The sequence below is a fragment of the Pollachius pollachius genome (assembly GCF_949987615.1).
Source record: "Pollachius pollachius genome assembly, chromosome: 10".
Classification (NCBI taxonomy): Eukaryota; Metazoa; Chordata; class Actinopteri; order Gadiformes; family Gadidae; genus Pollachius; species Pollachius pollachius.
Genome location: NC_136943.1, coordinates 14,874,912 through 14,896,672, shown reverse-complemented (window position 1 = coordinate 14,896,672; position 21,761 = coordinate 14,874,912). Strand labels below are relative to the sequence as shown.

Genomic DNA, 21,761 nt, shown 5'->3' with positions numbered 1-21,761 from the left:
TTAGATTGGCATTCCTTTATTATTGTTTCACTAAGTTGTAACAATTACTAAAATATAGTGTATTTTTAAATAATGACAACTAAATGTCATGAATAGCCTAACTGGGTCAAAATCTATTGATATTTAAAGCATAATCGTATTTTGTTTAAATGGTGCTTCAACAGCTTCTAGTTTTCTACTTCTCTTTGGCCAGATTATTTTTGAAAGGATTCTGTAACAGGGAAATGTAATGAGAAAGAAATAATAGAAAAGCGTTCCACAATTAATACAATACAATACAATGTCTTTTATAACTTCAAAAAATATTTGTAGAAAATACAGGACACATTAAACAGGAATACATTTAGGAAACCATGTTCTCTTCTGCCTTCTCTGTGTCTTCAAATTGTCCAACCGCTTCCTGGACATCAGGCTCTGTGATTGGCTGAAAATCAAAGACAGGTACTCAGGGTTAGGTCATATAAATGTCCACCTTGCAGTGACTCAAAAGAAAGAACAGACTCAGCTCAATATTTGTCAAATCAATTAAATCGTCATCAATTTGTTTCTCTTCACATCATTTCTTTCAGATAAAATATTCTTTAACTTTAACCAATTGTGTGTTTTATACAGGTAGACCTCAAAAAAAGAGGATTTTGGTGTCTTGGGTGGCGGGCTCTGGGGCACCTTGAATACCGATTGGTCCCCTGCCATGCTCGGTCTGGTAGGACTCTCGCTGGTTCGTCTATGGCGGTCGAACCACCACACGGTGGCGACAAAAGCAGTCAACAGCGAAAGCGCGATGCCAGCCGCGACTTTGGAAAAAAGAATGGAAGATTGTGGTTTGATGCTGAAGTTATTATGAACTAAGAAATTAATTGTAAACCTAAAATTGTCGATTTTTTACAACAATCCAGCCAGTATATACCTAAAATGTGCAATGTAGTACTCACCTTGGCTAAGAGCTGTGTTTTCATTTTCTTGTTGATCCATTGATTCATCAAGTAGTTTCAGTCAGAAGGGGAATTAACACCTGAAACAAAAAAATGTAACCTCAAAATGTGACTGGCTGACTAAATGAAGCAACTTTTATTCATAAATAAGTCAGTATATGAATAATTCAAAGCTTTATCTCAGGTTTCTTTTTAATCAAAGCATGCCCTATAATGTATTTTCACAAATAGGTATGTGACTTGTAAATCGTGACGTCACGTCGCAATGACCAGAATAGGCGCATCGGAATGTAGAGATGGTGTTCTGGCCATTGTTTAGTAATTGGAAAGTATTTTGTCATTATGGGGGGAAACAAATTGTCGTATTTGAAACGGCTGCAGCGTTTCACATATGAGATATGGTAAAAAAAAATTTGATCAGCCTAGGTTATTGAGTTTCATTATGAATCACTAGATGGCAGCAAATTTCATTTATTTACACAGGGTCCCTTTCCTGACTATTTTACATGTGTATTTCTCTCCCTTCTTAACCGCTGTCTTTAGCAGTCCCGCCTTGCCGGCTCATCTGGAAATTCAATTTCCCTACAAAATGAATTGCTAGAGAAGCAGGCTTCTGGTAAATCCATTCATATTGTAGTTTGTCAATTTCTTTGGTCAAAAACCTTCTGGGAACAAATGCACACAGAGCTCTCTTTAATCCTAAATAAAAGATTAGCAACATTAAAAAGCATCATTCCACAGTGGGGGTGTAATCTGTCAGACAAGTTCAACTAATGGGCACTCTTATTTAACAGAAACAGTGTACCCTGAGATAGAGCAGTACATGTAGCTGATAAACTATGGATATGTTGAAATAGTATGGCTTGTCAGGGTAAACAAGCCAAGCCACCAGACTCCATGCTGTTGCAACCAGAGATGTAGGATTCAGCACTAGAGCTAAACATATCTTTTTACCCTCCATGGACCCTTGTTGTAATTATTCATTGCCCCCTCTTTAATCTAAATATTATCAGATCCCAGAGGCAATCTATCAAGATGCATGCATTCTTACTGAACTGTTAATGTTGCCAACCTTCATAATCATATCAACCAAATGAAAAGAGTTAGGATCGTTCCATTGTACTCTCCCAATACCCTTTTAGAGAAAGACACCTCAGAGAAAGTGCAGGTTAACTGGCTTTTAGTCTCTTCATATTTTAAATTTAATTAAATGTGACCTACCTGTTCTGTGTCTGGAATGGGAAGTGTCTTGTTTTGTCAATTGTAGGCTATGTCTTTTTTGCTGGTGAATGCATGGGTGTTGTTGCTCCTACTCCTGATGGACTGGGCTGCTATGATAGTGGTTATCAGGAGATGCCGGCTGGCCTTAAAACATAGGGGGTCAGAACTCTTCTGAATACACAGTTGTTAAATGCCTTACAATGTTTTCCATTTCAGTGCACTGCTAATGCATTTGTTTGCATAGCTCCTCTGTCAGGATTGATACTTAGGGAGGTCCACGAGTTAAAGCATCACAACAAAGTAGTGCTGTGGTGGGTTCTTCTTTGTTCTTTTAAGGAACTTTTGAGCGAAAAGAGAAATCTCAAAAAGACCATTCCTTCCTAGCAGTTACCTAAGTTATTGGATTTTTGTTATTTTTTTATTTCACAATATGTAACTCATATTAAAACATTATGGATAAAAATACCTGATAACTCTTAAGTTACTTAGATATTTAGTACCTGGAAAAAGCCAGAAGACATGCATGTTCAGACAACCCAAAATGTCTTCTATGGTTAAATTATTTGCTTTCTGTTTGATGTGTGTACATATGTAGTATTGCAAGTATCATGTATCTCGTCACCTCACCAACTTTCTGCGTTATGTTTCACAGAGTACATAAAAATATTAATTGATCACAAACATTTTTTATAGATTTCAAATGAAGATAGTTTATTAAACATTCTGTGAGGGCAAAAAAACACAAAGCGAGTGTATTTTAAGGATTTAAATTATTGTCCAGTGGTTGTTACGAACCGTAAGTTAACCTTGTTTCTATACATATGGAAACACTTATTAGCAAAGAAATGTATAATTCTCGGTTCATCTCACAGGGTCATTTCTAAAATGTAATCTCCAACATAAACAACTGAATTTTTAGTTTATTTATGTCGTCCAAAACGACCCAAATTCACATTTTAGCCCCTGTTCGAAGAAACAGCAATGCAACAAACAAAATCGAAGAAATTTGTTTGTTATGTTTAGTATGCTAGTTAATGCAATGTTTTCTATAGTTGTCATGGTGACGTATTGCTGTTTCTTTTCTTTAGAAATGACCTATTCTGTTGTTTAGATTGGAGGATAGGCTGCATTTCAATGCCCATCTGTTTCCTTCTGGCTCTTTACATCCATGTCCTAAATAAACAAACAAACTGTGTACTTGAAGGTCAGCGAGCACTGCCGCAAATGGAGTTGAACTTCCTGAAAACATGCTGTTTAATGTGTCCTTTTTCCACTCAGGGCTACCCTTGGGGACATGTTTGGGTTTTCTTTTGATAGATAATACTAACTATGGACAAGAATGTAATCTCCTCAGCAGAGATGCAGAGCGATAGCTGGACAATTTCATTTCCAGCCGTAACCAAATAGTTGACAGCCTGTCCAGGCCATTTCAACAGGGCAGTGTATCCCACAACATCAGACAGAGAGAGAGAGAGAGAGAGAGAGAGAGAGAGAGAGAGAGAGAGAGACTTCTACAATGTATTGGAGAGAATGTACGATAGAGAAGGTTCCATCACAGAAATGGATTCAATAATATTGAGGGTTCTATCAGAGAGCGGTTTTCCTTCATGGCGAGAGTTAAAAACATCTTGGCAACTACTTATAAACCCAAAGCATTCAGAGTGCAAACTTCGCCTCATATTTTCCTCCGTCCAAGTACACTTCAGCATGACATAATCAAATGGAACATCAAATGAACAATCAAATGGAACCTAATGGATGAGGTTTACAGAAATGCAGAACTCTGCTCTGTAGAAGGTTCTGCCATGGCAGCCTCAAGCAGCATCCTCCTCAATGGTGGCCTGCCGGCTGGATTTGGACAGCAAGGTGAGCTGGCTCTTCATCCTGGACGAGGACGAATACGACACAGGGTTCCCCGAGGAGGACGAGTTGTCGTTGCTGTCGCCACAGCACGGCAGCAAACTCCTCACCTTATCCCTGAAGTCGTCTGACACGTAGTAGTAGATGAAGGGGTCGATGCAGCTGTTTAGGGTGCTGACCGCTAGGCTAACCATGTAGGGCAGGTATATGTCCTCCCCGTCCAGGATGCTGTCAGAGTAGGTGAGCAGTAGGAGGATGTTGCTCGGCAACATGCATACCAGGAACACCACGAGGACCAGGGCCGTCACCCGCACCGCATGGCTGTACCTCTTCCCGCCGGCCGCCAGGGTGCGAAGAACAGCGCTGTAGCAGTACACAATGACCAGGAAGGGCAGCAGGAAGCACAGAGTGAACAACGTGGTGAAGTAGGGCAGGAAGTAGGTCTCCTGGTCCTGCACCGGCAGGGCGTCGTGGCAGGTGGTGATCCGGAGCTCGTCCACCACGTAGGACTGCTGGGACACGAGGAGAGGGACCATGGCGGCGATCACCACCATCCACACCACCAGGCTCATGTACAGGGACGTCCTGCGGCTGCGGAGAACCTTGGCGCCGAAGGGGTGCACCAGTGCCACGTAGCGGTCCAACGCCACCAGCGCCAGGCACAGGATACAGCCGTACATGTTGCCGTAGAACATGGCCATGACGATGCGGCAGAAGGGCTCGCCGAACACCCAGTCGTTGCCCTTCAGGTGGTAGACGATGCGGAAGGGCAGGACTAGCAGCAGCATGATGTCGGTGGCCGTCAGGTTGATGAGCAGCGTGGTGGAGGGGAGCTTCTTGGTTCTGAACAACAGCACCCAGAGAGCCAGCAGGTTGGCAGGCAGGCCCACGCAGAGCGCAAACAGGTACAGGATGGGGATGAAGAGGATTGTGGTGGGGGCCTGGATCTGCTGGAGGGACTTCCCTCGGAGCGTGGTGAAGTTACACTTGGTCATCAGATTGAAGCTCCTCAGACCTGCTGGCACAGGATGTACTTTATTTATTCACTTGAGAATTCAACATAATTCGGTCCCCCTGAACCTGAAATAGGAACGATGGGTAAACTAAATATTGTGACAACATGTATAGTAATTATAGATTCATGTTGATATGACCATTGATTCCCAGCTAATTGTCCCAGAGTCCACTTGATATTTTACAGTCCTTGATCACAATCTCAGTGTCAAATGGCTTTCTATGCAGCCAGCTAAATGTATCAATGTAGCTGGTTGGGGTGGAGGAGATTTTCTCAGTGTTAGCTAGATTTGAAAATAGTTCCCAACTACTTTTACATGGAACATTTCCTGCGACATATATGTTCAAAGTTTCAAAGTACATATGAAAAAGTACAGCATTGAGTATAATGAGGGATTGCAAATATAAAACAAAGTTTCTAAAAGTGTCCCAACACACAGGTCTGAGTGGCTTCGGTGATCCAGTATAGGATCCATTACTCTACAGCAGGGCTGTGCTTGAACACTGTTCACTTTAATATGGTTCAGGCAGTGCAGACTTCTTGAATCCAGACAGGAAAAAATATATATCATTTTATCGCTTCCTCTCACCTGGTTAATGATCTGTCTGTGACCCTCTCATTCAGCACCAGTCTGACATGATCATAATCCCTCTTGCTGATGTTCTCCCCCCACACTCTCTTTCTTTCTATTCCTTGTTTTTACTCTTGCTTCTTGTTCCATTTTATTCTTATTTATGTATTTTTCAAACCTTCTTCTAATGGTTCTGTCAGGGTTTTCTCCAGAAGTCCAAACCCTTCCTTAACCGAATCAATGGTAAATGGTAAATAGACTGCATTTATATAGCGCTTCTTTTTTTTTTCAGTGGCTACCCAAATCGCTTTACAATCAATCATGAATCTACAATCCTTCAATCCTTCACATTCTGCTCAAATCAACAGGAATAATCATGCAGATAAGAAAAAGAGTGGAAACAAGTGTGGATGTGCTTACGGACTCCCATGCCAGAACACTCCTCCACTGGGTTGGGGTAGCTCAGCCTAACCTGGGCGGCCAGCAGCCCCATAAAGAGTAGGGTCCTCCACATTGTGACGGCGGCGTCTCTCATGCTTCCCGGTCGACCGTGTCTCCTCTCCGGCACAGCAGGGGATCTGTTCCAACAGCAGACTTAGAGGTTGAATCACTCCTCGCTTCCTTCTCCCCGCTTCCTCTTCCCACCCATCAAAGGTGGAAGGAGATCTGACCCCACTGAGAAGAGCTATCAGGGGCCAATTCTTCTCAGGGTCGACCACAGGTCCAACCACGCACAGTTCCTCTTTCCAAATGAACTTTGCAGGGCCGTCCACAAAGACCCACCCCCGCATACACGTACTTCCGACACACACACACACGCTACCCTCTGGCCTTATAGTTTCCAGCTGTGGAACTTGTGGAATGTGTGTGCTTATATGGATGTGTGTGTGTGTGTGTGTGTGTGTGTGTGTGTGTGTGTGTGTGTGTGTGTGTGTGTGTGTTTGTGTGTGTGTGTGTGTGTGTGGGGGGGGGGGGTGTGTGTGTGCGTGTGTTTGCGTGTGTGTGTGTGTGTGTGTGTGTGTGTGTGCGTCACATGTGCATGCGTCTGTATGTGTGCATGTGTGCAACTGTGACATGTGAGTGCGTTGAGAGTGGCTACATAATACTGCTAGGGGAACATTCTTTATTCCAGTCCAGGAAATTGTGGAAACTTATTTTATTTATCTGTCTCTTTCTTGTTATAGCTCCTAGTATTTCTCTCTCGCTCTGTCATTCTCTCTCTACCTCTGTCTCTCTGTCACTTTCTCTACATCTGTCTGACTAGCTCTCTCTCTCTCTCTCTCTCTCTCTCTCTCTCTCTCTCTCTCTCTCTCTCTCTCTCTCTCTCTCTCTGTAAATGTCTCTCACAGAACAGTAACTGCCCCCAGATAAGCACATTTCCTGTTCGTCACCCAACCATAACAGTCCGTGGTCACATCTTCCATCCACCAGCTTTCAGCACGGATGCTAGATCCTCATCATAATTCATCATGGCTTACTGACCTGTGCAGGAATATTTTTGTGCATAGTCATTATTGCATGAAAACATAATGTTTTCATTAGGTCAGTACAATGAACCTAGAGAGAAAGAGAGAGAGAGAGAGAGAGAGAGAGAGAGAGAGAGAGAGAGAGAGAGAGAGAGAGAGAGAGAGTCACTTCACCTATGTCCTATAAATATCAACAGTTACACCACAGCTGAGAAAAAATGTTTGCTTGGTTGAAAGTCAGCCAGGGCCTAAACTGATGAAAAGGGTTTGCGATGTTTTTATAAGGGGGTGGAGTTTGCTTCTTTGAACCGAAGTAGTCATAACCATCACTTTTTCGTCAACTTGACGTTAAGGTCAGTCTCCAGTGTTTCAGGAGTCCACTTCTTCATGTTGTACTAGTTGAGGAAGAAATGACGACTTCTTTCAGAAAACGTGAGGTACGAGGTGAGAAGAATGATGTTACAAATCTCACAGCAGTTGGCGTTGTTGTGGAAATCATGGCGGTGGCGGCCCTTACTTATTCTTTTACAACCTCTAACCACTAGATGTCCCTGTTTGCCAATTCATTTATATTGAACTTGCTTTGAATGTTTGATGGATAGGACTACGTGTATAAAATGTTATTATGGCCATCCATTGATAACAACCTCAGCGACCAATATGGCTTTCTCATGCACACATTTATTCAGCGTACATAGCACAAAGCCTTTATATCGCAATAATAAACATTCGTTTTGGAAACATACTATACTGAGGCCTATGTTGTTTTGCAGGTGATATAAGAAATAGTTTTGCTAAAATTTGTAATTTAGGCCTATTTAAATTATTGCAGGAACCCTGTCTGGAACTACCTGAGAATGAGAAAGCTATCATGTTATTTAATATGAAACCACACAATGTTCCTCAGTCAACATTGCAGCATATTGTGTCAACATGAAAAGTGGAATCATTCAAAGGGTTATGTATTTACTCAATGGTTGCATAGTAGGGGTCCTGAGATGAATATGAAATGTATTTCACAGATAAACGCCCCATTGTGCCATCATTTTTCACCATTGCTAAAGTGTCTTTCAGCAAGGATTTAAATCCATATCTCTCCAGAGGGCATTCTGCACTGTCCATTAAGTGGGTCATGACATTCTTAGAAGGTTACTTAAGGTAATCAATACGTTTCATATAATCCTCTCACTCCAAGGCCTGAAGGCTGCCAGTTATGACTGCTGTCACTGCTGCCACTGTGCTTGTCAGAGAATAAATATGCTACGACCTTTGACCTGTGGATGCCAGGCACCAGATGCTGCTGGCGGAGCCACAACGCAGGTATCTTCAACTGTGTTCACGTTATTAATCAAATTAAAACGTAAATAACTTTGTTATCACAACGGGCTGATTACCAGCTCTTACTTTGCTTTTTAACTGGCCTATGGTTTTATCCTTTATCTATTAACAGCTTTAGGCCTGTAATTATGTAGTGCATTGTTGGGGCAAGTTAAGCCAAGGTTTCCCGTCACTTGCACTCACTTGAAGTAATAATAATATTGAATGCGTTGAAAGGGATGTCAATGGCTTACTCTCTTTCTACAGATCAGACGTGTATTAATATGTGTATTCAACACATAAAACATATAAAACACACACACTTGCACACACATACACACACAGATTTTTTCATCCACTGGGCAGACTAATCTAGACATGACCTAGTCACAACTATAATGGAGCATCGTTGACGTACTTAATAATAATTTTGCAGTAAACACAGCTTGGAGTGTGAATTCAACTATAGAGCATACAGAGTAAAAACACCATACTGAGAAAAAATTGTAGAGGGGCGAAAGGAGCAGATTGGCAAAGGAAGATCGAGAGGAAATAAGTGGAGGAGCAGAAGTAGAAAAATGTCCCGTGCGGCTATCGCGAAACCAGCCAGCATCCCTCACACCATCACAATAAACATGACTGTACACGCGCTGCCGACGACGCTGCCGTCTCCCCACTTTTCAGTGCGCAAGCCTTGGCTCCGCGTCGAGCCTTTGCGCCTGCGCTCTGCGTCGCCACCGCGAGAGACACTCCACAGGCTCGAGCCTCTAAACCTCCCCGGCAGCAGCGGTTCTCTCGAAAGGCCATGAGCTACTGAAATGAAAGCTGCACTAATAGCTCTTCACACGTCGGAGTCTTCGACTGCATGAAGAAGGTAGGCTGCGACGATCCTTTTAGTCTTATATTGTCGTCCTCGAAGAACGACAGACGTGGTCGTTTGTCTCTACCGTGTAGATCTTTTTTTTTTCTTCTGTGAAACAAAGCAAAGGCAGCAGCGCTCACTTGTGGCAAAAAAAAAAACACAAGGAAAAAAACATCTGTCAACGTCACATTTGGGAATGACATCTAAACCTCGGATTTGTATGCTGTCTTGTTGTTCGATATAAACTTATAGGCCAAGGGCTGCATGTCGGCCTAAATAGTCGTTGTCTGTTATGGACATGATGTGGGGCTAGGAGATCTGTGGTGAAATCCTCTGTGTGTTGTCAGCCAAGTCCCTTATAATGCTTATTGTTCTACAGATGTTGCTGCAGAGACGCTGCATCTCTCTACTCTCAATCCTTTAGTAGCATTTAATAATCGTTATTATTATTATAAATTTAAATAGCCTCATTTGATGGCAATTATTGCAGTTTGGTCCATTTTAATATGTGCGTAATCATTTTTGTTGTTGTTTATTTTGTAGGCCGTGTAGCGTTGACACGCGTTGGGAGGGTTTAAAGGACACGACATGAAGAGGACAGCATGGTGTGCATGAGGGGTGGTCACACGCAGAGGGAATGACACGCATCCTCTATGACTGCGAGGGTGAATCCTAATCACTGCGCGGGGCTCGTTTTCTGACCAACCGGTTGGATGTACTACGAGGGAGCGCGCACCTAGACGGCCCGAAGATGTCCCAGAGCTGGACCGCCGCCACGCCGTGCCGCTGTCTCGCCGCCGTTCTCGTGCTCCTCCTTCTCGTCTTGCCCCCGCGCGCGCTCTCCATCCGTGCCGACAAGGCTCTCAACAAGGACGACCACGTGAGCGCCACGGTCAACGCCACCGTGTTGGACTCAAAGGGCAACCCCGTCCAGATGATGAGCAACGACGACGGGACGTACGGTCAGAACTCACCGAAGAGCGACACGAAAGGCACGGTGATCGCGCCTGCGCATTACCATGGAGGTAAGTTCACTGTCAGTTCTAATGTAGCCATGGCAGTGTGACACTGAATTATTGCAGGGGTGTGCGCATGGTGCTAGCAAAGTGTAATTTCCCCCTGATAGCATGTACCCCTCTCTGTGAGCATTCATCTGAAACGCTTGCACAGACAGGCACTTTTGTAATTTTTTTCACATTAGGCTACTTTATAGGCTTGATATCATGCCAGCTAATGAATGTCTTTTTTTTATTTGGAGATATGGATTAAGGTCAGAGCAGCTGTATCTCAAACTCACACACATGAGCGCGCACACACACACACACACACACACACACACACACACACACACACACAGTGTCAGATAGACTGCTGTGGTTAGTGCTGAATTAGAATGGTGTAGGGTGAATGTGTAGAGGTTATTGTGTCTGGAGTCTATTGTGATGTCAAGATGTCAAGGGTTCGCTGTGAACAGACAGCTACCGTGTGTGTTAGGGTCAACATCAGAGGATGCAGAGGCTGGTTGTTCAAACACCTTTCTAGAACACAGCCTTTATGTTCCAGAACATTCTTGAACCAGTCTTTTAGGTTCTACAGTGCTTTCATTGTCCTTATAATTTAGATGAGTCTTTATGTTCCAGAATGTTCGACAACCCAGCCTTTATGTTTTACAACGTTCTATAACATCGTCTCTATGTCCATGACCGTATTACAACATGGTATTAATGTTTTCTGCTTGGCTAGTTGAAAAACATATCAAATTCATATTCATATTCATATTCCTGTCATGCATTTGAAACTGGAACTAAAGAAATAATCTAAAACAATATGCAGCAGAGCAATTCTTTATTGTTTCACAAGAGTTACCGATGGTTACCAAAGTCCAGAAACTATATCTTCTTTGAACACAAAGTGGTGCTTAAAACAGATGGGTGGTATAACAGATAATATATCTTACTGGTTTAAGCTTACGATGATGGCTTAACTCGACATTCATGAAGACTGCATGATGATGTTTTAAAAACTACATGAAAAGATGGCTTAGGTTATTAATAGTCACAACCATTTGCATCTTGCTTTTGCAAGCTATTTGGCTATGGAAACATCTGTGAAACGACAATGTCATAAGGTAAATTATATTATGGGCTCGTGGAAATAATTAATATCACATTGCATGGCTTTGAATTATATTAATACAATTTTAGTGTGTATGGTTATTACCAATTGCTATGGACATAATATCTGTTTATTATTGAATAATATCATTAAATAATCATATTTCCATACAATTAACATTTAATCCAATCCAATCCACTTTATTTATATAGCACAATTTAAACAAACACAAGGTTCCCAAAGTGCTGTACAACAAGATAAGAAATATATAAAGATAATAAAAATACACTGCCCACATAACACATCTACATAACATCAACACATCTACATAACATCAACACGCTACCTGGAGTTAATGCATATGTCCCCCAATCAGCTGGGGTCTGACCTGAAATTGAACATGACATGAAAATGGTCTGTCTACCACCTCACCATCATTTCTGCGTTGGGTTTAATGTCGCACCTCATCATCTTCTGAATGTAAACATGCGAGAGGGGCAGCTGATTGGCTGTCATCAATTTGAATGTTGGTTTGGCATTGGGTGATATAATGCTAAGTTGCCTTGTTGTGGTATTTAATAAAAAGAGATCACACAATGCATTATGTGTTTTTGTCTCAAAGAAGAGTACCTTTTTAAGAGGCAAAAATCAAATTTAGAGAAATTGTAGAAAAGAATCAAACACAGAAAATCATTGATGGAAACACATTTTCACACACTTTGTCCGTGAACAGAGGAGAGTGTTGATATTAATATAACAAAGGAATTGGTAGAACGGAAACTTTCCATCACCTCATGTGTCTGTTGTTCTGCTCCACATCAGCTAACTGTGTCCCTCCCTATCCAATCAGAGCCCGGCTCTAGACCGACTCCACCCCCAACCCCAAAACCATTTTCACTGTCCATTTACAAAAAAAAAAACATTCAAACCAATCACAAACCCGAAAGAAAGTAGGCTACAACACAATGAGACAAACTTTTGGACTCAAAGAAAAAAAAAAACAAGGCTACGGGTTGTTTGTTTAAATGGTGCAACATTTATTTGATATGGTTTATTACCAATCATGAAAGTTTCCATTCCATAGGCATGTGTGTTGTTATGTGTTGTAGTCAACAGAGACGTAACAGACATTATTCAGAGGCAGTGGCCTAGTTTGTGTGGCCCGAGGTAATAGCCTGACCTGTGGAGACCGGCCCCCCACTCAACCTCTCTGTTCTAACCACTAGAAACCACAGACTCACTCTGACTATGTACAGCCCTTGGACTACAGCACCAGAACCAGTATGGGTTGTAACTCCCATCAGCAGCCCCATCCCCTTATTCAAATGATCCTCTGACTTACTCATTGGATTTTGTTATTTTAGCCTTCAACTGTTTTTTTCTGCATTATTTTGTGTAATACCTCAATAACACCTCAATAACTTCTGTTTTGTGAACTCAACACTGACCTATACTCACAGGGGTTTAACTGCATTCGTTCTAGTAATCGTAGCTTTCAACTGCAGTTCGTAGCTTTGGATTTATTGCCCATTCAGTTGAAAGTTTAGAGAGGTAATATTGTTTTTTCTTTTTAACCATATAGCCATGATGTTTCCTGTTTTGATGCGTAACGGGTAACTTGTATTAATGGGACACTCCGTAGCGTTTTAAGTAACGTATTAGCTAAAATCAATGTCTTCATTCATAAATATGTCCTCATTGGTGTTAATTGACCTCTGCCATAATCAGACTTATCCTCCTGAGCAAAGAATTTCTTATCTGTATTTACATTTGAACGGGTAAGTCCTTAGGAGGCTTCCATCTGACACGCCAAAGGAGAAGGAAAAAGGGAATTCAGAAAAGGGCAATTAAAAAGGCAATGTGACCTGCAAATTCAAAAAAACGTGTCATGTAGTCATAGCTTCTTGGCACACACCGCCTACCGTAGGTGCAGCCAGGTTGCAACTCACATTTGAAAAGGTGAGGCGCTGGAGAGCACTATTTGTTTGAATGCAAAATACAATTTTACCACGTCAGGAGAAATTCCTACACAGTGTCCTAGTATGACGTTAATATATTATTATTATATTAGTATATTAGTATAATCACAAATTAACTTAAAATCCACTCCGGGCTTAGCTCTTACTCTTATTACCTATTCAAAAGATTGTGGTGAGTGAAGCTAGGGCCAATGGCAGCTACAGTAAAGTAGTAATACCTTTATCCTAGGAGTCGCAGCAGCGAATGGAACCAGGAGCAGGACACAAAAGTTCATGCGCAAAGTCAAAGCTTGGGTTCTCTGATGATGTGATTGGTTCAAAGTCACATTCACATTCACGTTAAACACACACACACACACACACACACACAAACACACACACACACACACACACACACACACACACACACACACACACACACACACACACACACACTGTACCAGATGCTTCCAAGGACACTGCAGACCTTGTTGCTCTGAAACTGGGGCCTCGTCCTCAAATGTTCCCCTTTCCAAGAGATGGTATTTTTCTCTCTATTTTCTCTCTATCTTCTCTCTATATTGAGTTATGACACAGAGCTTCAAAGGCCTCAAGGCTGAAATTTATAACGTGGCACCGTTCTCTATGTAGAGACCGATTTAAGTAAAAATTCCTTACACAGATGATAAAATTAAACCGTGTACTTTATTCTATTCTCAAGGCGTCCTTGCCCATTTACTTATAGAGGCCGTGTAGACATAATAGATTCAGACATAAATATTCTTCCTCTGTGGTTCTTAATGGCCCACTAATTGTTTTGTTCCCATCGGCCTGTAACTGGCGCGAGCAAACATTTATAAGACCGGGAGGAGCTCTGGATTGTCCCATATCTATACAGGTACATTTTGCTGGTCGATCTACAGATCTATATAGGTAAATCTATATATCCTTTAATGGTAAATGTATTGACCTATGCTGGTAGATCTACAGAGTTATGCTGGTAGATCTACAATTTTTTGATGGTAATAGTGGCTCCTAGGAACACATTAACCAATGTGTGTGTGTAGGTGGGTGTGTGTGTGTCTTTATGTGTGTGTTTCTCTTTGAGACAGAGACATTTGAAGCGTGAGGTCTTGCATCACTATTTCTTACATTCTCTTATCACCTCTTCTCTCTTTTTGAGTACACAGGAAGAGGCTTTTATGCGTGTGGTTTTGCATCTCCTTTTTCTGCCTTTTTTGTCACATAGCCTTTACTTCCTCTACGCAAGAACGCACGCACGCACACACACAAACACACTACTAGACAGAGATGGGACAAAGTCACTGTTTGGCAAGTCCCAAGCAAGTCCCAAGTCTTAGCAGTCAAGTCCGAGTTGAGTCCCAAGTCAAGACAGGGAAAGGCAAGTCGAGTCCAAGTCAAAGTCCCAAACTTTTTCAAGTCTTGAACAAGTCACCATATATTTTTACTTAATAATGTCATTATTAGGCTATTGATCGTAATTTCAACATATCACTCTAATGTACAGTCATGTTCATTGTTTCTGTCTTCAAATGTGTTATGATATGCGCATGCACCGAAATCTTATGTTGTTAAAAGTAGCCCAATAGGGTGGGGAAACCGCCCAATCTGGCAACACTGCCTGAACGTCTTCAAAACGTAGGCCAATAGGTCGGTAAAAAACGCCCAATCTGGCAACACTGCTGAACGTCCTCACCTCCAGCGTCAACGTAAATCAATGAGACCAACTGAAACGAAGCCAATATGAAACTTAAACTGTGATTCTGAAGAAAGCATAAATGATATCAAAATTCAGTTTAGATATTATTGAAGATACGAGTGTGTAGATTTGTTATATTTTTTGAACGAAGGTAAACGGTTGAACAATAATTTAGTTACAATGTCTTAAAGGGGACATATCATACCACCAGGTGTGAGTGTGATTAGCCATTACAAGCCGTTTTCAAAATGTGCAGCATTGTGACATCACAGGTGGGTGTGTCCACCTAGATCTGTGCTGGATAGATGAGCAACGTTTACTTCAGTCCACTGGGTAGGCTGGTAGACTGATCTATCCAGCACACATCTAGGTGGACACACCCACCTGTGATGTCACAATGCTGCACATTTTCAAATATGCTTGTAATGACTAATCACACTCACACCTGGTGGTATGATATGTCCCCTTTAAGTATCGAAGGCTGGCCAGACGGCTTCAATGGGACCAACTCAAAACGCAGCTGATATGAAACTAAAACTGTTATTCTGAATAAAGTATAAACAAAATCAAAATTTTGTTTTGATATTTTTGAAGTGTAGATTTGTCCTCGCTCGCTGTTTTTTTTTTCATCTTCACGGAAGTGAATGTGTCTTGGGTGTCTAGCCCTCTAGGCGGGAAATAGGTTAGATATCTAAAACAATAAATGTTTTTGACTCAAGACATGTCGAGTCATTACAAGTCAAAGAGGCAAAGTCCGAGTCAAGTCTCAAGTCAATAGCAGTCAAGTCTAAGTCGAGTCGCAAGTCATGCGTAATTTTGTCAAGTCAAGTCTGAAGTCATCAAAATCATGACTCGAGTCTGACTTGAGTCCAAGTCATGTGACTCGAGTCCACATCTCTGCTACTAGATGTATATGCTAAATTAATTATGATGACAAACATTACCTACGATGATCGTGAGGTTGATTATGAGGTTAAAGAAATAGCTGCGTGAAATATCCCGTCGTGCATATCATGATCGTGCCCGGAGACCAGCTTTTCTGTCCCTGTCTTGTATCTACCACTTTACTGAAGTCCTAAGCATATGACGTATTGTGATAATACCGGCCAGCCTTCCAGTCGATGGCTCATCTCTGCTAGCCTTACCTCCTAACCTTGAAGCTGGGCTTCCTACGGCTCTGAACTCTCTCCAGTTGTGTTCTGAAACTAGTTTGTGCACTGCAACCCTTTGTAGGTAATGCCTCCAATCCTGGATGTGCACTATGATCGTTCTCATCCTAACATTGTGTCTCGCCTTGGCTATACAGTCATTGACATAACTCTATGTCTATCTCTCTCTCTCCTCCTCCTCTCCCAGTGGTGGACCGCCAGGGCTGTGACCCCCATACGCGCTTCGTTGTGCCCCCGCGCACGGGGCACTGGGTGGCCCTGCTGCAGCGCGGGAACTGCACCTTCAAGGAGAAGATCCTGAAGGCCGCCTCCTACAACGCCTCCGCCGTTCTCGTCTACAACAACTCCACCGAAAAGACGGTCAAGATGGGCCACGACGGTACGACGCTGGACCACACCGCTTCCTGCTGCAGTGTGCGTGTGCGTGTGCGTGTGCGTGTGTGTGTGTGTGTGTGCGCACTTATATATGGAAAGGGATTGAAAATCTCCTAAACTCCCACAATGGCGTTGTGATGTAGTAATCACAAAGGCAATGCTCTGTAAGATGACGTCATAGAAATAGAGGGGGAGGAGGAGGAGGAGGGAAAGAGGTGTGAGGAGAAACAGAGGTAGGGCTGTCTGAGTCATTACCTGTGTTCCAACAGCATCGATGAGTCTAAATATAGCACAGAGCTGAGGAAGACTCATCAGAACAGCGCTCAAGCCTTCTGAGCCCCTCAACGTAGTGTCTTTCTGTTTTGACCCTGGCCGTGTCTGTGTGTGTGTGTGTGTGTGTGTGTGTGTGTGTGTACAATAACAATAACTTCAACCAGACCTTCCCTTTCCACATTCCAAATAATTTAAATAAGAACAGGATTATGACATGCAGCTTTATGGCATTTGGGGGTTTGTGGTACATAGAAATATGCGAAAGTAACAGCATTGACCTTGTGTGAAAACATTAGCAGGGCAAAACTTAATGGGTTAAGTGAATCTGTGCGCCGGAAGCTTTGTGTTGAAGACATCGCCAGTATGTGGGTTTGTGTGTGTACAATAGGGTTGCAAACCAGTACTCAAGTAAACGAGTACTCACTAAGCAAACCAAAAACACACAGAATTTTCCGACATCTTATAGATATATTTTATGTTATGTTGATAATGTATTTTGAGGTATGATATACAGTATGAGTACTCCAAAATACAACCATTGCAGAGCTACATATAGTATTCATGACTTAAATAGGTTTGTTTGCCAAAGTTTAGTGGCTGGCAGGAGTAGATAGAGTGCCCCTGTGTTGGAACAGTGTACAATAATGACAACCGCCCTTGTACGTTCCGACATCAAAACTGTAAGTGAAATTTATAGCAGCATAGCGATACTCTGGTGGTGTATTAATGAATCCCCCTTCTCAATAGCAGGTAACGTAGTTGGAAAGAGTACTAAGGGAACTAAAGATGTAAGCGTATGAATCCCTTGTGTCTAGAGGTGCTAACCTGCCGAGGAGACGAGGCTATTTGCTCCTTCTGCATCTCTCTCTCTCTCCCCCTCTCTCTATCTCTCTATCTCCATCCTTTCTCTCCCTCTCCCCCCTCTCAGTCTTTCTCACTCTCACTCAACTCAGCCTCTTTCTCTCTCATTCCCCTCTGTCTCTCTATGTCTGTCTGTGTGTGTCCCTCTCCCTCTCTCCCTCCCTCCCCCACTCCCTCTCTCCCCTCTACACACACTGCTCCTCTCTCGCCCACAGGTGGCAAATGTCCGACTGGGTGCGTAAGTCACCCTGAGTCACGGTCCTTACCCCTGTGCAATGCTTGATGTGTGCTCAGCCTGTTGACGGCAGAGCCCGGCCCATAAACTAATGATTATTGCCCGCTGGCTCATGGTTTTGACTGACTGACCTCTTCTTCCACGGCCAATTGACTGACCTCACAGTGGCACTGAGAGGTGTGTGTGTGCGTGTGTGTGTGTGTGTGTGTGTGTGTGTGTGTGTGTGTGTGTGTGTGTGTGTGTGTGTGTGTGTGTGTGTGTGTGTGTGTGTGTGTGTGTGAATGTTAGGGATGGAGTCCACCTGGCCAATTATTTTAGAGACAGAATATACCATCCTCTCCAGCTGTGACACAGGGTGCAGTTTAATTAAGTATCACATTGAAATGAAAATGTGCGAAGACTGAGAGGGTGCCGTCAGAGCAATTTAAAAGTCCATTCTCTGATGGCATTGTGGAATTCATCACAAGAACATTTCAATAGTGCCAACAAGGCCCGAAGGGGATAAACAAGTGAGCCGCAGCATTTGAGAATGTGCTGTACAATATTGTATGGAAATTATGAGGAAGAAAACACAAGCAGTTGCATACTGTTAATGGTTATTCATGATTCCTCAACCTTCACTAAAACATATGATACCAGACAGATTATCATTTAGCAGATGCTTTTTTTTAAAGCAACTGAACTGAATTTGGGTACATGTTATAAGGAGCAGTAACTGGCTAAACAAGGCTTTCAGATAAGGCTCGGGGCATTAAGGGATTGCACTCAGAACCTCTTGGTTGGTGTAGTTGGATCCACTACACCAGTGTGCCACCAGGTTGTTTGATCAGATCACTGAGCGTGATATGAACAATAATAACCAGGCTGTGCCCACGAGAAATGGCAAGTACAAAAACCAATACGGGAACTATGGCAACAGAGTAGGCCTCCATAACCATTCAGTTGTGTTTGTTTTGACATCTCTGGAAAGCAATGCATGACATAACATGCACATGGCTTTGGATTGTTTTTATGATCACAATCGTATATAGATGAGATGAATGTATGCAGAACATGAAAATAAATATCTCAAACTTCTAGGAAGAATGTTATGCACTTTAGATGGATTGTTGGGATTGCGAAAAGTTTACTCACTGTATCTGAGGAGAACACATCTCTATGTATAACGTCAATATGTATGTGTTCAAGATGATTGCACTAATCGGAAATGGACTATGGAACGTGCTCTAAGTCAAGTCTATATCTACCCTATACCCTGTCGGAGCCATATTATTTTTGAGCGTGTACATCTTCATCATCATCATCATCCCAGTCATAATTCGCAGATGACCCAGCAGCCCATGAGCGTATGAAACTGTCCAGACTGGTGTGATATTTTCATTGCCAAATGTTCAATGCAGGTGAAGGACTACTAAATTGCAAATGTATCTCTGTTGCGTTTTAGTTTAATATATAGTGTTCTGCCAGTTTTTCCCACCAAACCAATCCGGCCCACCTCTCCCAATGCAGGCACTGGAGACACCGTAGCGGTCATGATCACCGAAGCGTACGGCAGAGAGATCCTGTCCCACCTTGAGCGCAACCTGACGGTGCTGGTGAGCGTGGTGGTGGGCCAGCGCGGGCCCACCAAGAACATCAACCGGGGTTCCCTGGTGTTCGTCTCCATTTCCTTCATCGTCCTGATGATCATCTCGTCAGCCTGGCTCGTCTTCTACTTCATTCAGAAGATCCGCTACACCAACGCCCGGGACCGCAGCCAGGTAACACGCTAACACTGACACTAAGGCACTACTACAGAGATACAGGCCTTTCCGGCTGTCCATCCAGCCAGATCTATGACACTATATAGGTATATATATATATATATATATATATATATATTTTTTTTTTTTTTAAGCTTATTCTGCAATGCAATCCAATTCGTGCTTGCACAGACGTAAACACACTCACTGAGCTGGTTTGTGCAAATGTTTTGGCACCCGAGTTAACAATCAAAGGTTTTTATAAGATAATAAGACATTCTAATCATACAGGGGCTGTTAATTACTAATTTCCTTGTTTAAAGGTTGTTGAAAGCCGGTTCACTGTTTTGGAGAATATTTAGTTGAAAAACCTTTAAAAATCCATGTTTTGAAAATTTAGATAACCTTGCTAAAATATTTTGTTGTCGTTCATATAAAAAAAACATAATGATGAATGTCCGCTCCAGGTAAAATTGTCAAGCAGTGAATGCAGTGCAGAACACTGTTACGGAAATAAGGATTTAGGTTTTTGTCAGAGCTTAGTCACTGTCCATCCCCCTCCACCGTCTGCCTCATCATGGCTACAGGGACAATGAGAAAAGCCCCTATTAAAATTGTATGTAAATTGCTCCAGAGGCTTAATAAAAAAACGTCTAGTGATTATATCTGTTCCTGCATTATCTACCTAAATGGCTCCTCTCCAAGCTGCTATTGCGTTAATACAGCTGTTGCTTTTGAGCAACAGCTGTATTAACAGCCACTAACTAATGGTCAGTTGCTAGCAGTCAACCTGTCGCTAACAGTACTCCTGTTGCTAACAGTTTGCCAGTTGCTAATGGCACACCAGTTACTAACTAAACCAGTTGCTAACGGTTTTTCAGTTGCTAGCAGTCGACCAGTTGCTAATGGTACACCAATTGACAGTCACCAATGGTGCACCAGTTGCTAACAGTCAACCAGTTGCTAACGGTCAGCTAGTTGTTAACGTCAACCAGTTGCTAACTGTCACCAAGTTACTAACAGTGAACTGGTGATCCATTGTTTGACATCAAACAGTGTTTCTCCACACTGTAGTCTCATGCTCTGAACGTAAAACCATCTGTCAATACGGAGTCTGTTAAATAGACAATATATTGGACAGTAGCCTAACTCTGGCCTGCAAAGGATAAGATTATCCCTTAGTCTTCAATTCTAAGTGCATGTCCTCCATGAAAGATGATATGCTGAAAGAATATCACTTTGATTAATTGAGGAGGATGGTTCAAATAGTTGAAAGAAATTTGCTTTATCAAAATAAAAACACTTTTACCCAAACTAACCCTCTATTGACCACCAGTTTCTCCGTCACCTGCCTCTTGTCTCCTCTGTTGTCTTTCTGTGCTACTAATTCCTTGTCTCTCTTCCTCAATCCCTTTTGCCTCACTCTTTACTCCCTCTTTACTCTCTTCAATTTCTCTCTTTGACACCTTCTCTATGTCTGCACTTTTTCTTTCACCTTCCATTTTATAACGCTTTCTCTTTCTCTTTCCCTTCCCTTCTCTTCTCGCCTTAGCGTCGCCTTGGCGATGCAGCCAAGAAAGCCATTGGGAAGCTGACCACAAGGACCGTGAAGAAAGGAGATAAGGTAAAGTGTGCATTTGGTTTTATTAAGGAATACAATTAGTGTCTACACTGTCCAGCATATTATCAGAATAGCATATGCATAGCATATGCATAGTATATGCCTAAAAAAGATTTGAGTCAGGGAAGAGGTCTTTATTTGTCGCTATCATAATGCAGAATCTTAAATCCAACATGCGTCCGGACAGCTAGTACACACATATACACTCACACCAGACCTAAGAAACTAAACACTGGCCTCAAGGACACGCTGGCAGTAACTTTGTAGAGGGGTGAAGATTAATCAGACCCGACTAGCCGATACAGGGCAATGTTCGGCTGCCATTCATTTAATGTCTGCTGCCTGTACGAATGGCCTTCGCCTCCAGTCGATGGTGGGTTTAAGGCTCGGGATGAGGTGATCAAAGTGACAAACGGGGAGTAGAGCTTCCAGCCACTGCCTTAATTTT

General features: G+C 42.4%; 2 protein-coding genes and 1 long non-coding RNA gene across 5 annotated transcripts in view; 1 reads left to right on the top strand and 2 right to left on the bottom strand.

Moving 5' to 3' along the window:
• On the bottom strand, window positions 1-2,261 carry LOC307081861. The gene is made up of 4 exons (XR_013812172.1): window positions 2,154-2,261; window positions 933-1,012; window positions 667-794; window positions 1-424 (listed from the first exon to the last, which is right to left on the bottom strand). It is a non-coding gene; the product is annotated as an uncharacterized lncRNA (long non-coding RNA).
• Window positions 2,262-2,888: 627 nt separating this feature from the next.
• Window positions 2,889-6,289, bottom strand: LOC307081308 (proteinase-activated receptor 4). 2 transcript variants are annotated; one of them, XM_079744427.1, is made up of 2 exons: window positions 6,020-6,289; window positions 2,889-5,031 (listed from the first exon to the last, which is right to left on the bottom strand). In XM_079744427.1, the coding sequence occupies exons 1-2, from the start codon at window positions 6,132-6,134 to the stop codon at window positions 3,968-3,970; spliced, it is 1,179 nt and encodes a 392-aa protein (XP_079600553.1). In that variant the 5' UTR covers window positions 6,135-6,289; the 3' UTR covers window positions 2,889-3,967. The 2 variants fall into 2 exon arrangements, with proteins under 2 accessions (XP_079600553.1, XP_079600554.1); XM_079744428.1 differs by having other exon boundaries at window positions 2,889-5,028.
• Window positions 6,290-9,114: 2,825 nt separating this feature from the next.
• Window positions 9,115-21,761, top strand: part of rnf130 (ring finger protein 130) — a 22,889-nt gene continuing 10,242 nt past the window's right edge. For both annotated transcript variants that reach the window (XM_079744690.1, XM_079744689.1), the window contains exons 1-5: window positions 9,115-9,256; window positions 9,788-10,269; window positions 16,394-16,585; window positions 19,460-19,710; window positions 21,245-21,316. In XM_079744690.1, the coding sequence (XP_079600816.1) occupies window positions 9,996-10,269; window positions 16,394-16,585; window positions 19,460-19,710; window positions 21,245-21,316 (789 nt within the window). In that variant the 5' untranslated portion in view covers window positions 9,115-9,256; window positions 9,788-9,995. The remainder of the gene's footprint in view (window positions 9,257-9,787; window positions 10,270-16,393; window positions 16,586-19,459; window positions 19,711-21,244; window positions 21,317-21,761) is intronic.

Bases quoted from the DNA above. Each gene is read 5' to 3' on its own strand.
- LOC307081308 (XM_079744427.1), bottom strand. From the start codon at position 6,134: ATGAGAGACGCCGCCGTCACAATGTGGAGGACCCTACTCTTTATGGGG. The intron at 5,032-6,019 runs GTAAGCACATCC...ATCCTGTGCCAG, and splicing joins GTGTTCTGGCATGGGAGTCC to CAGGTCTGAGGAGCTTCAAT.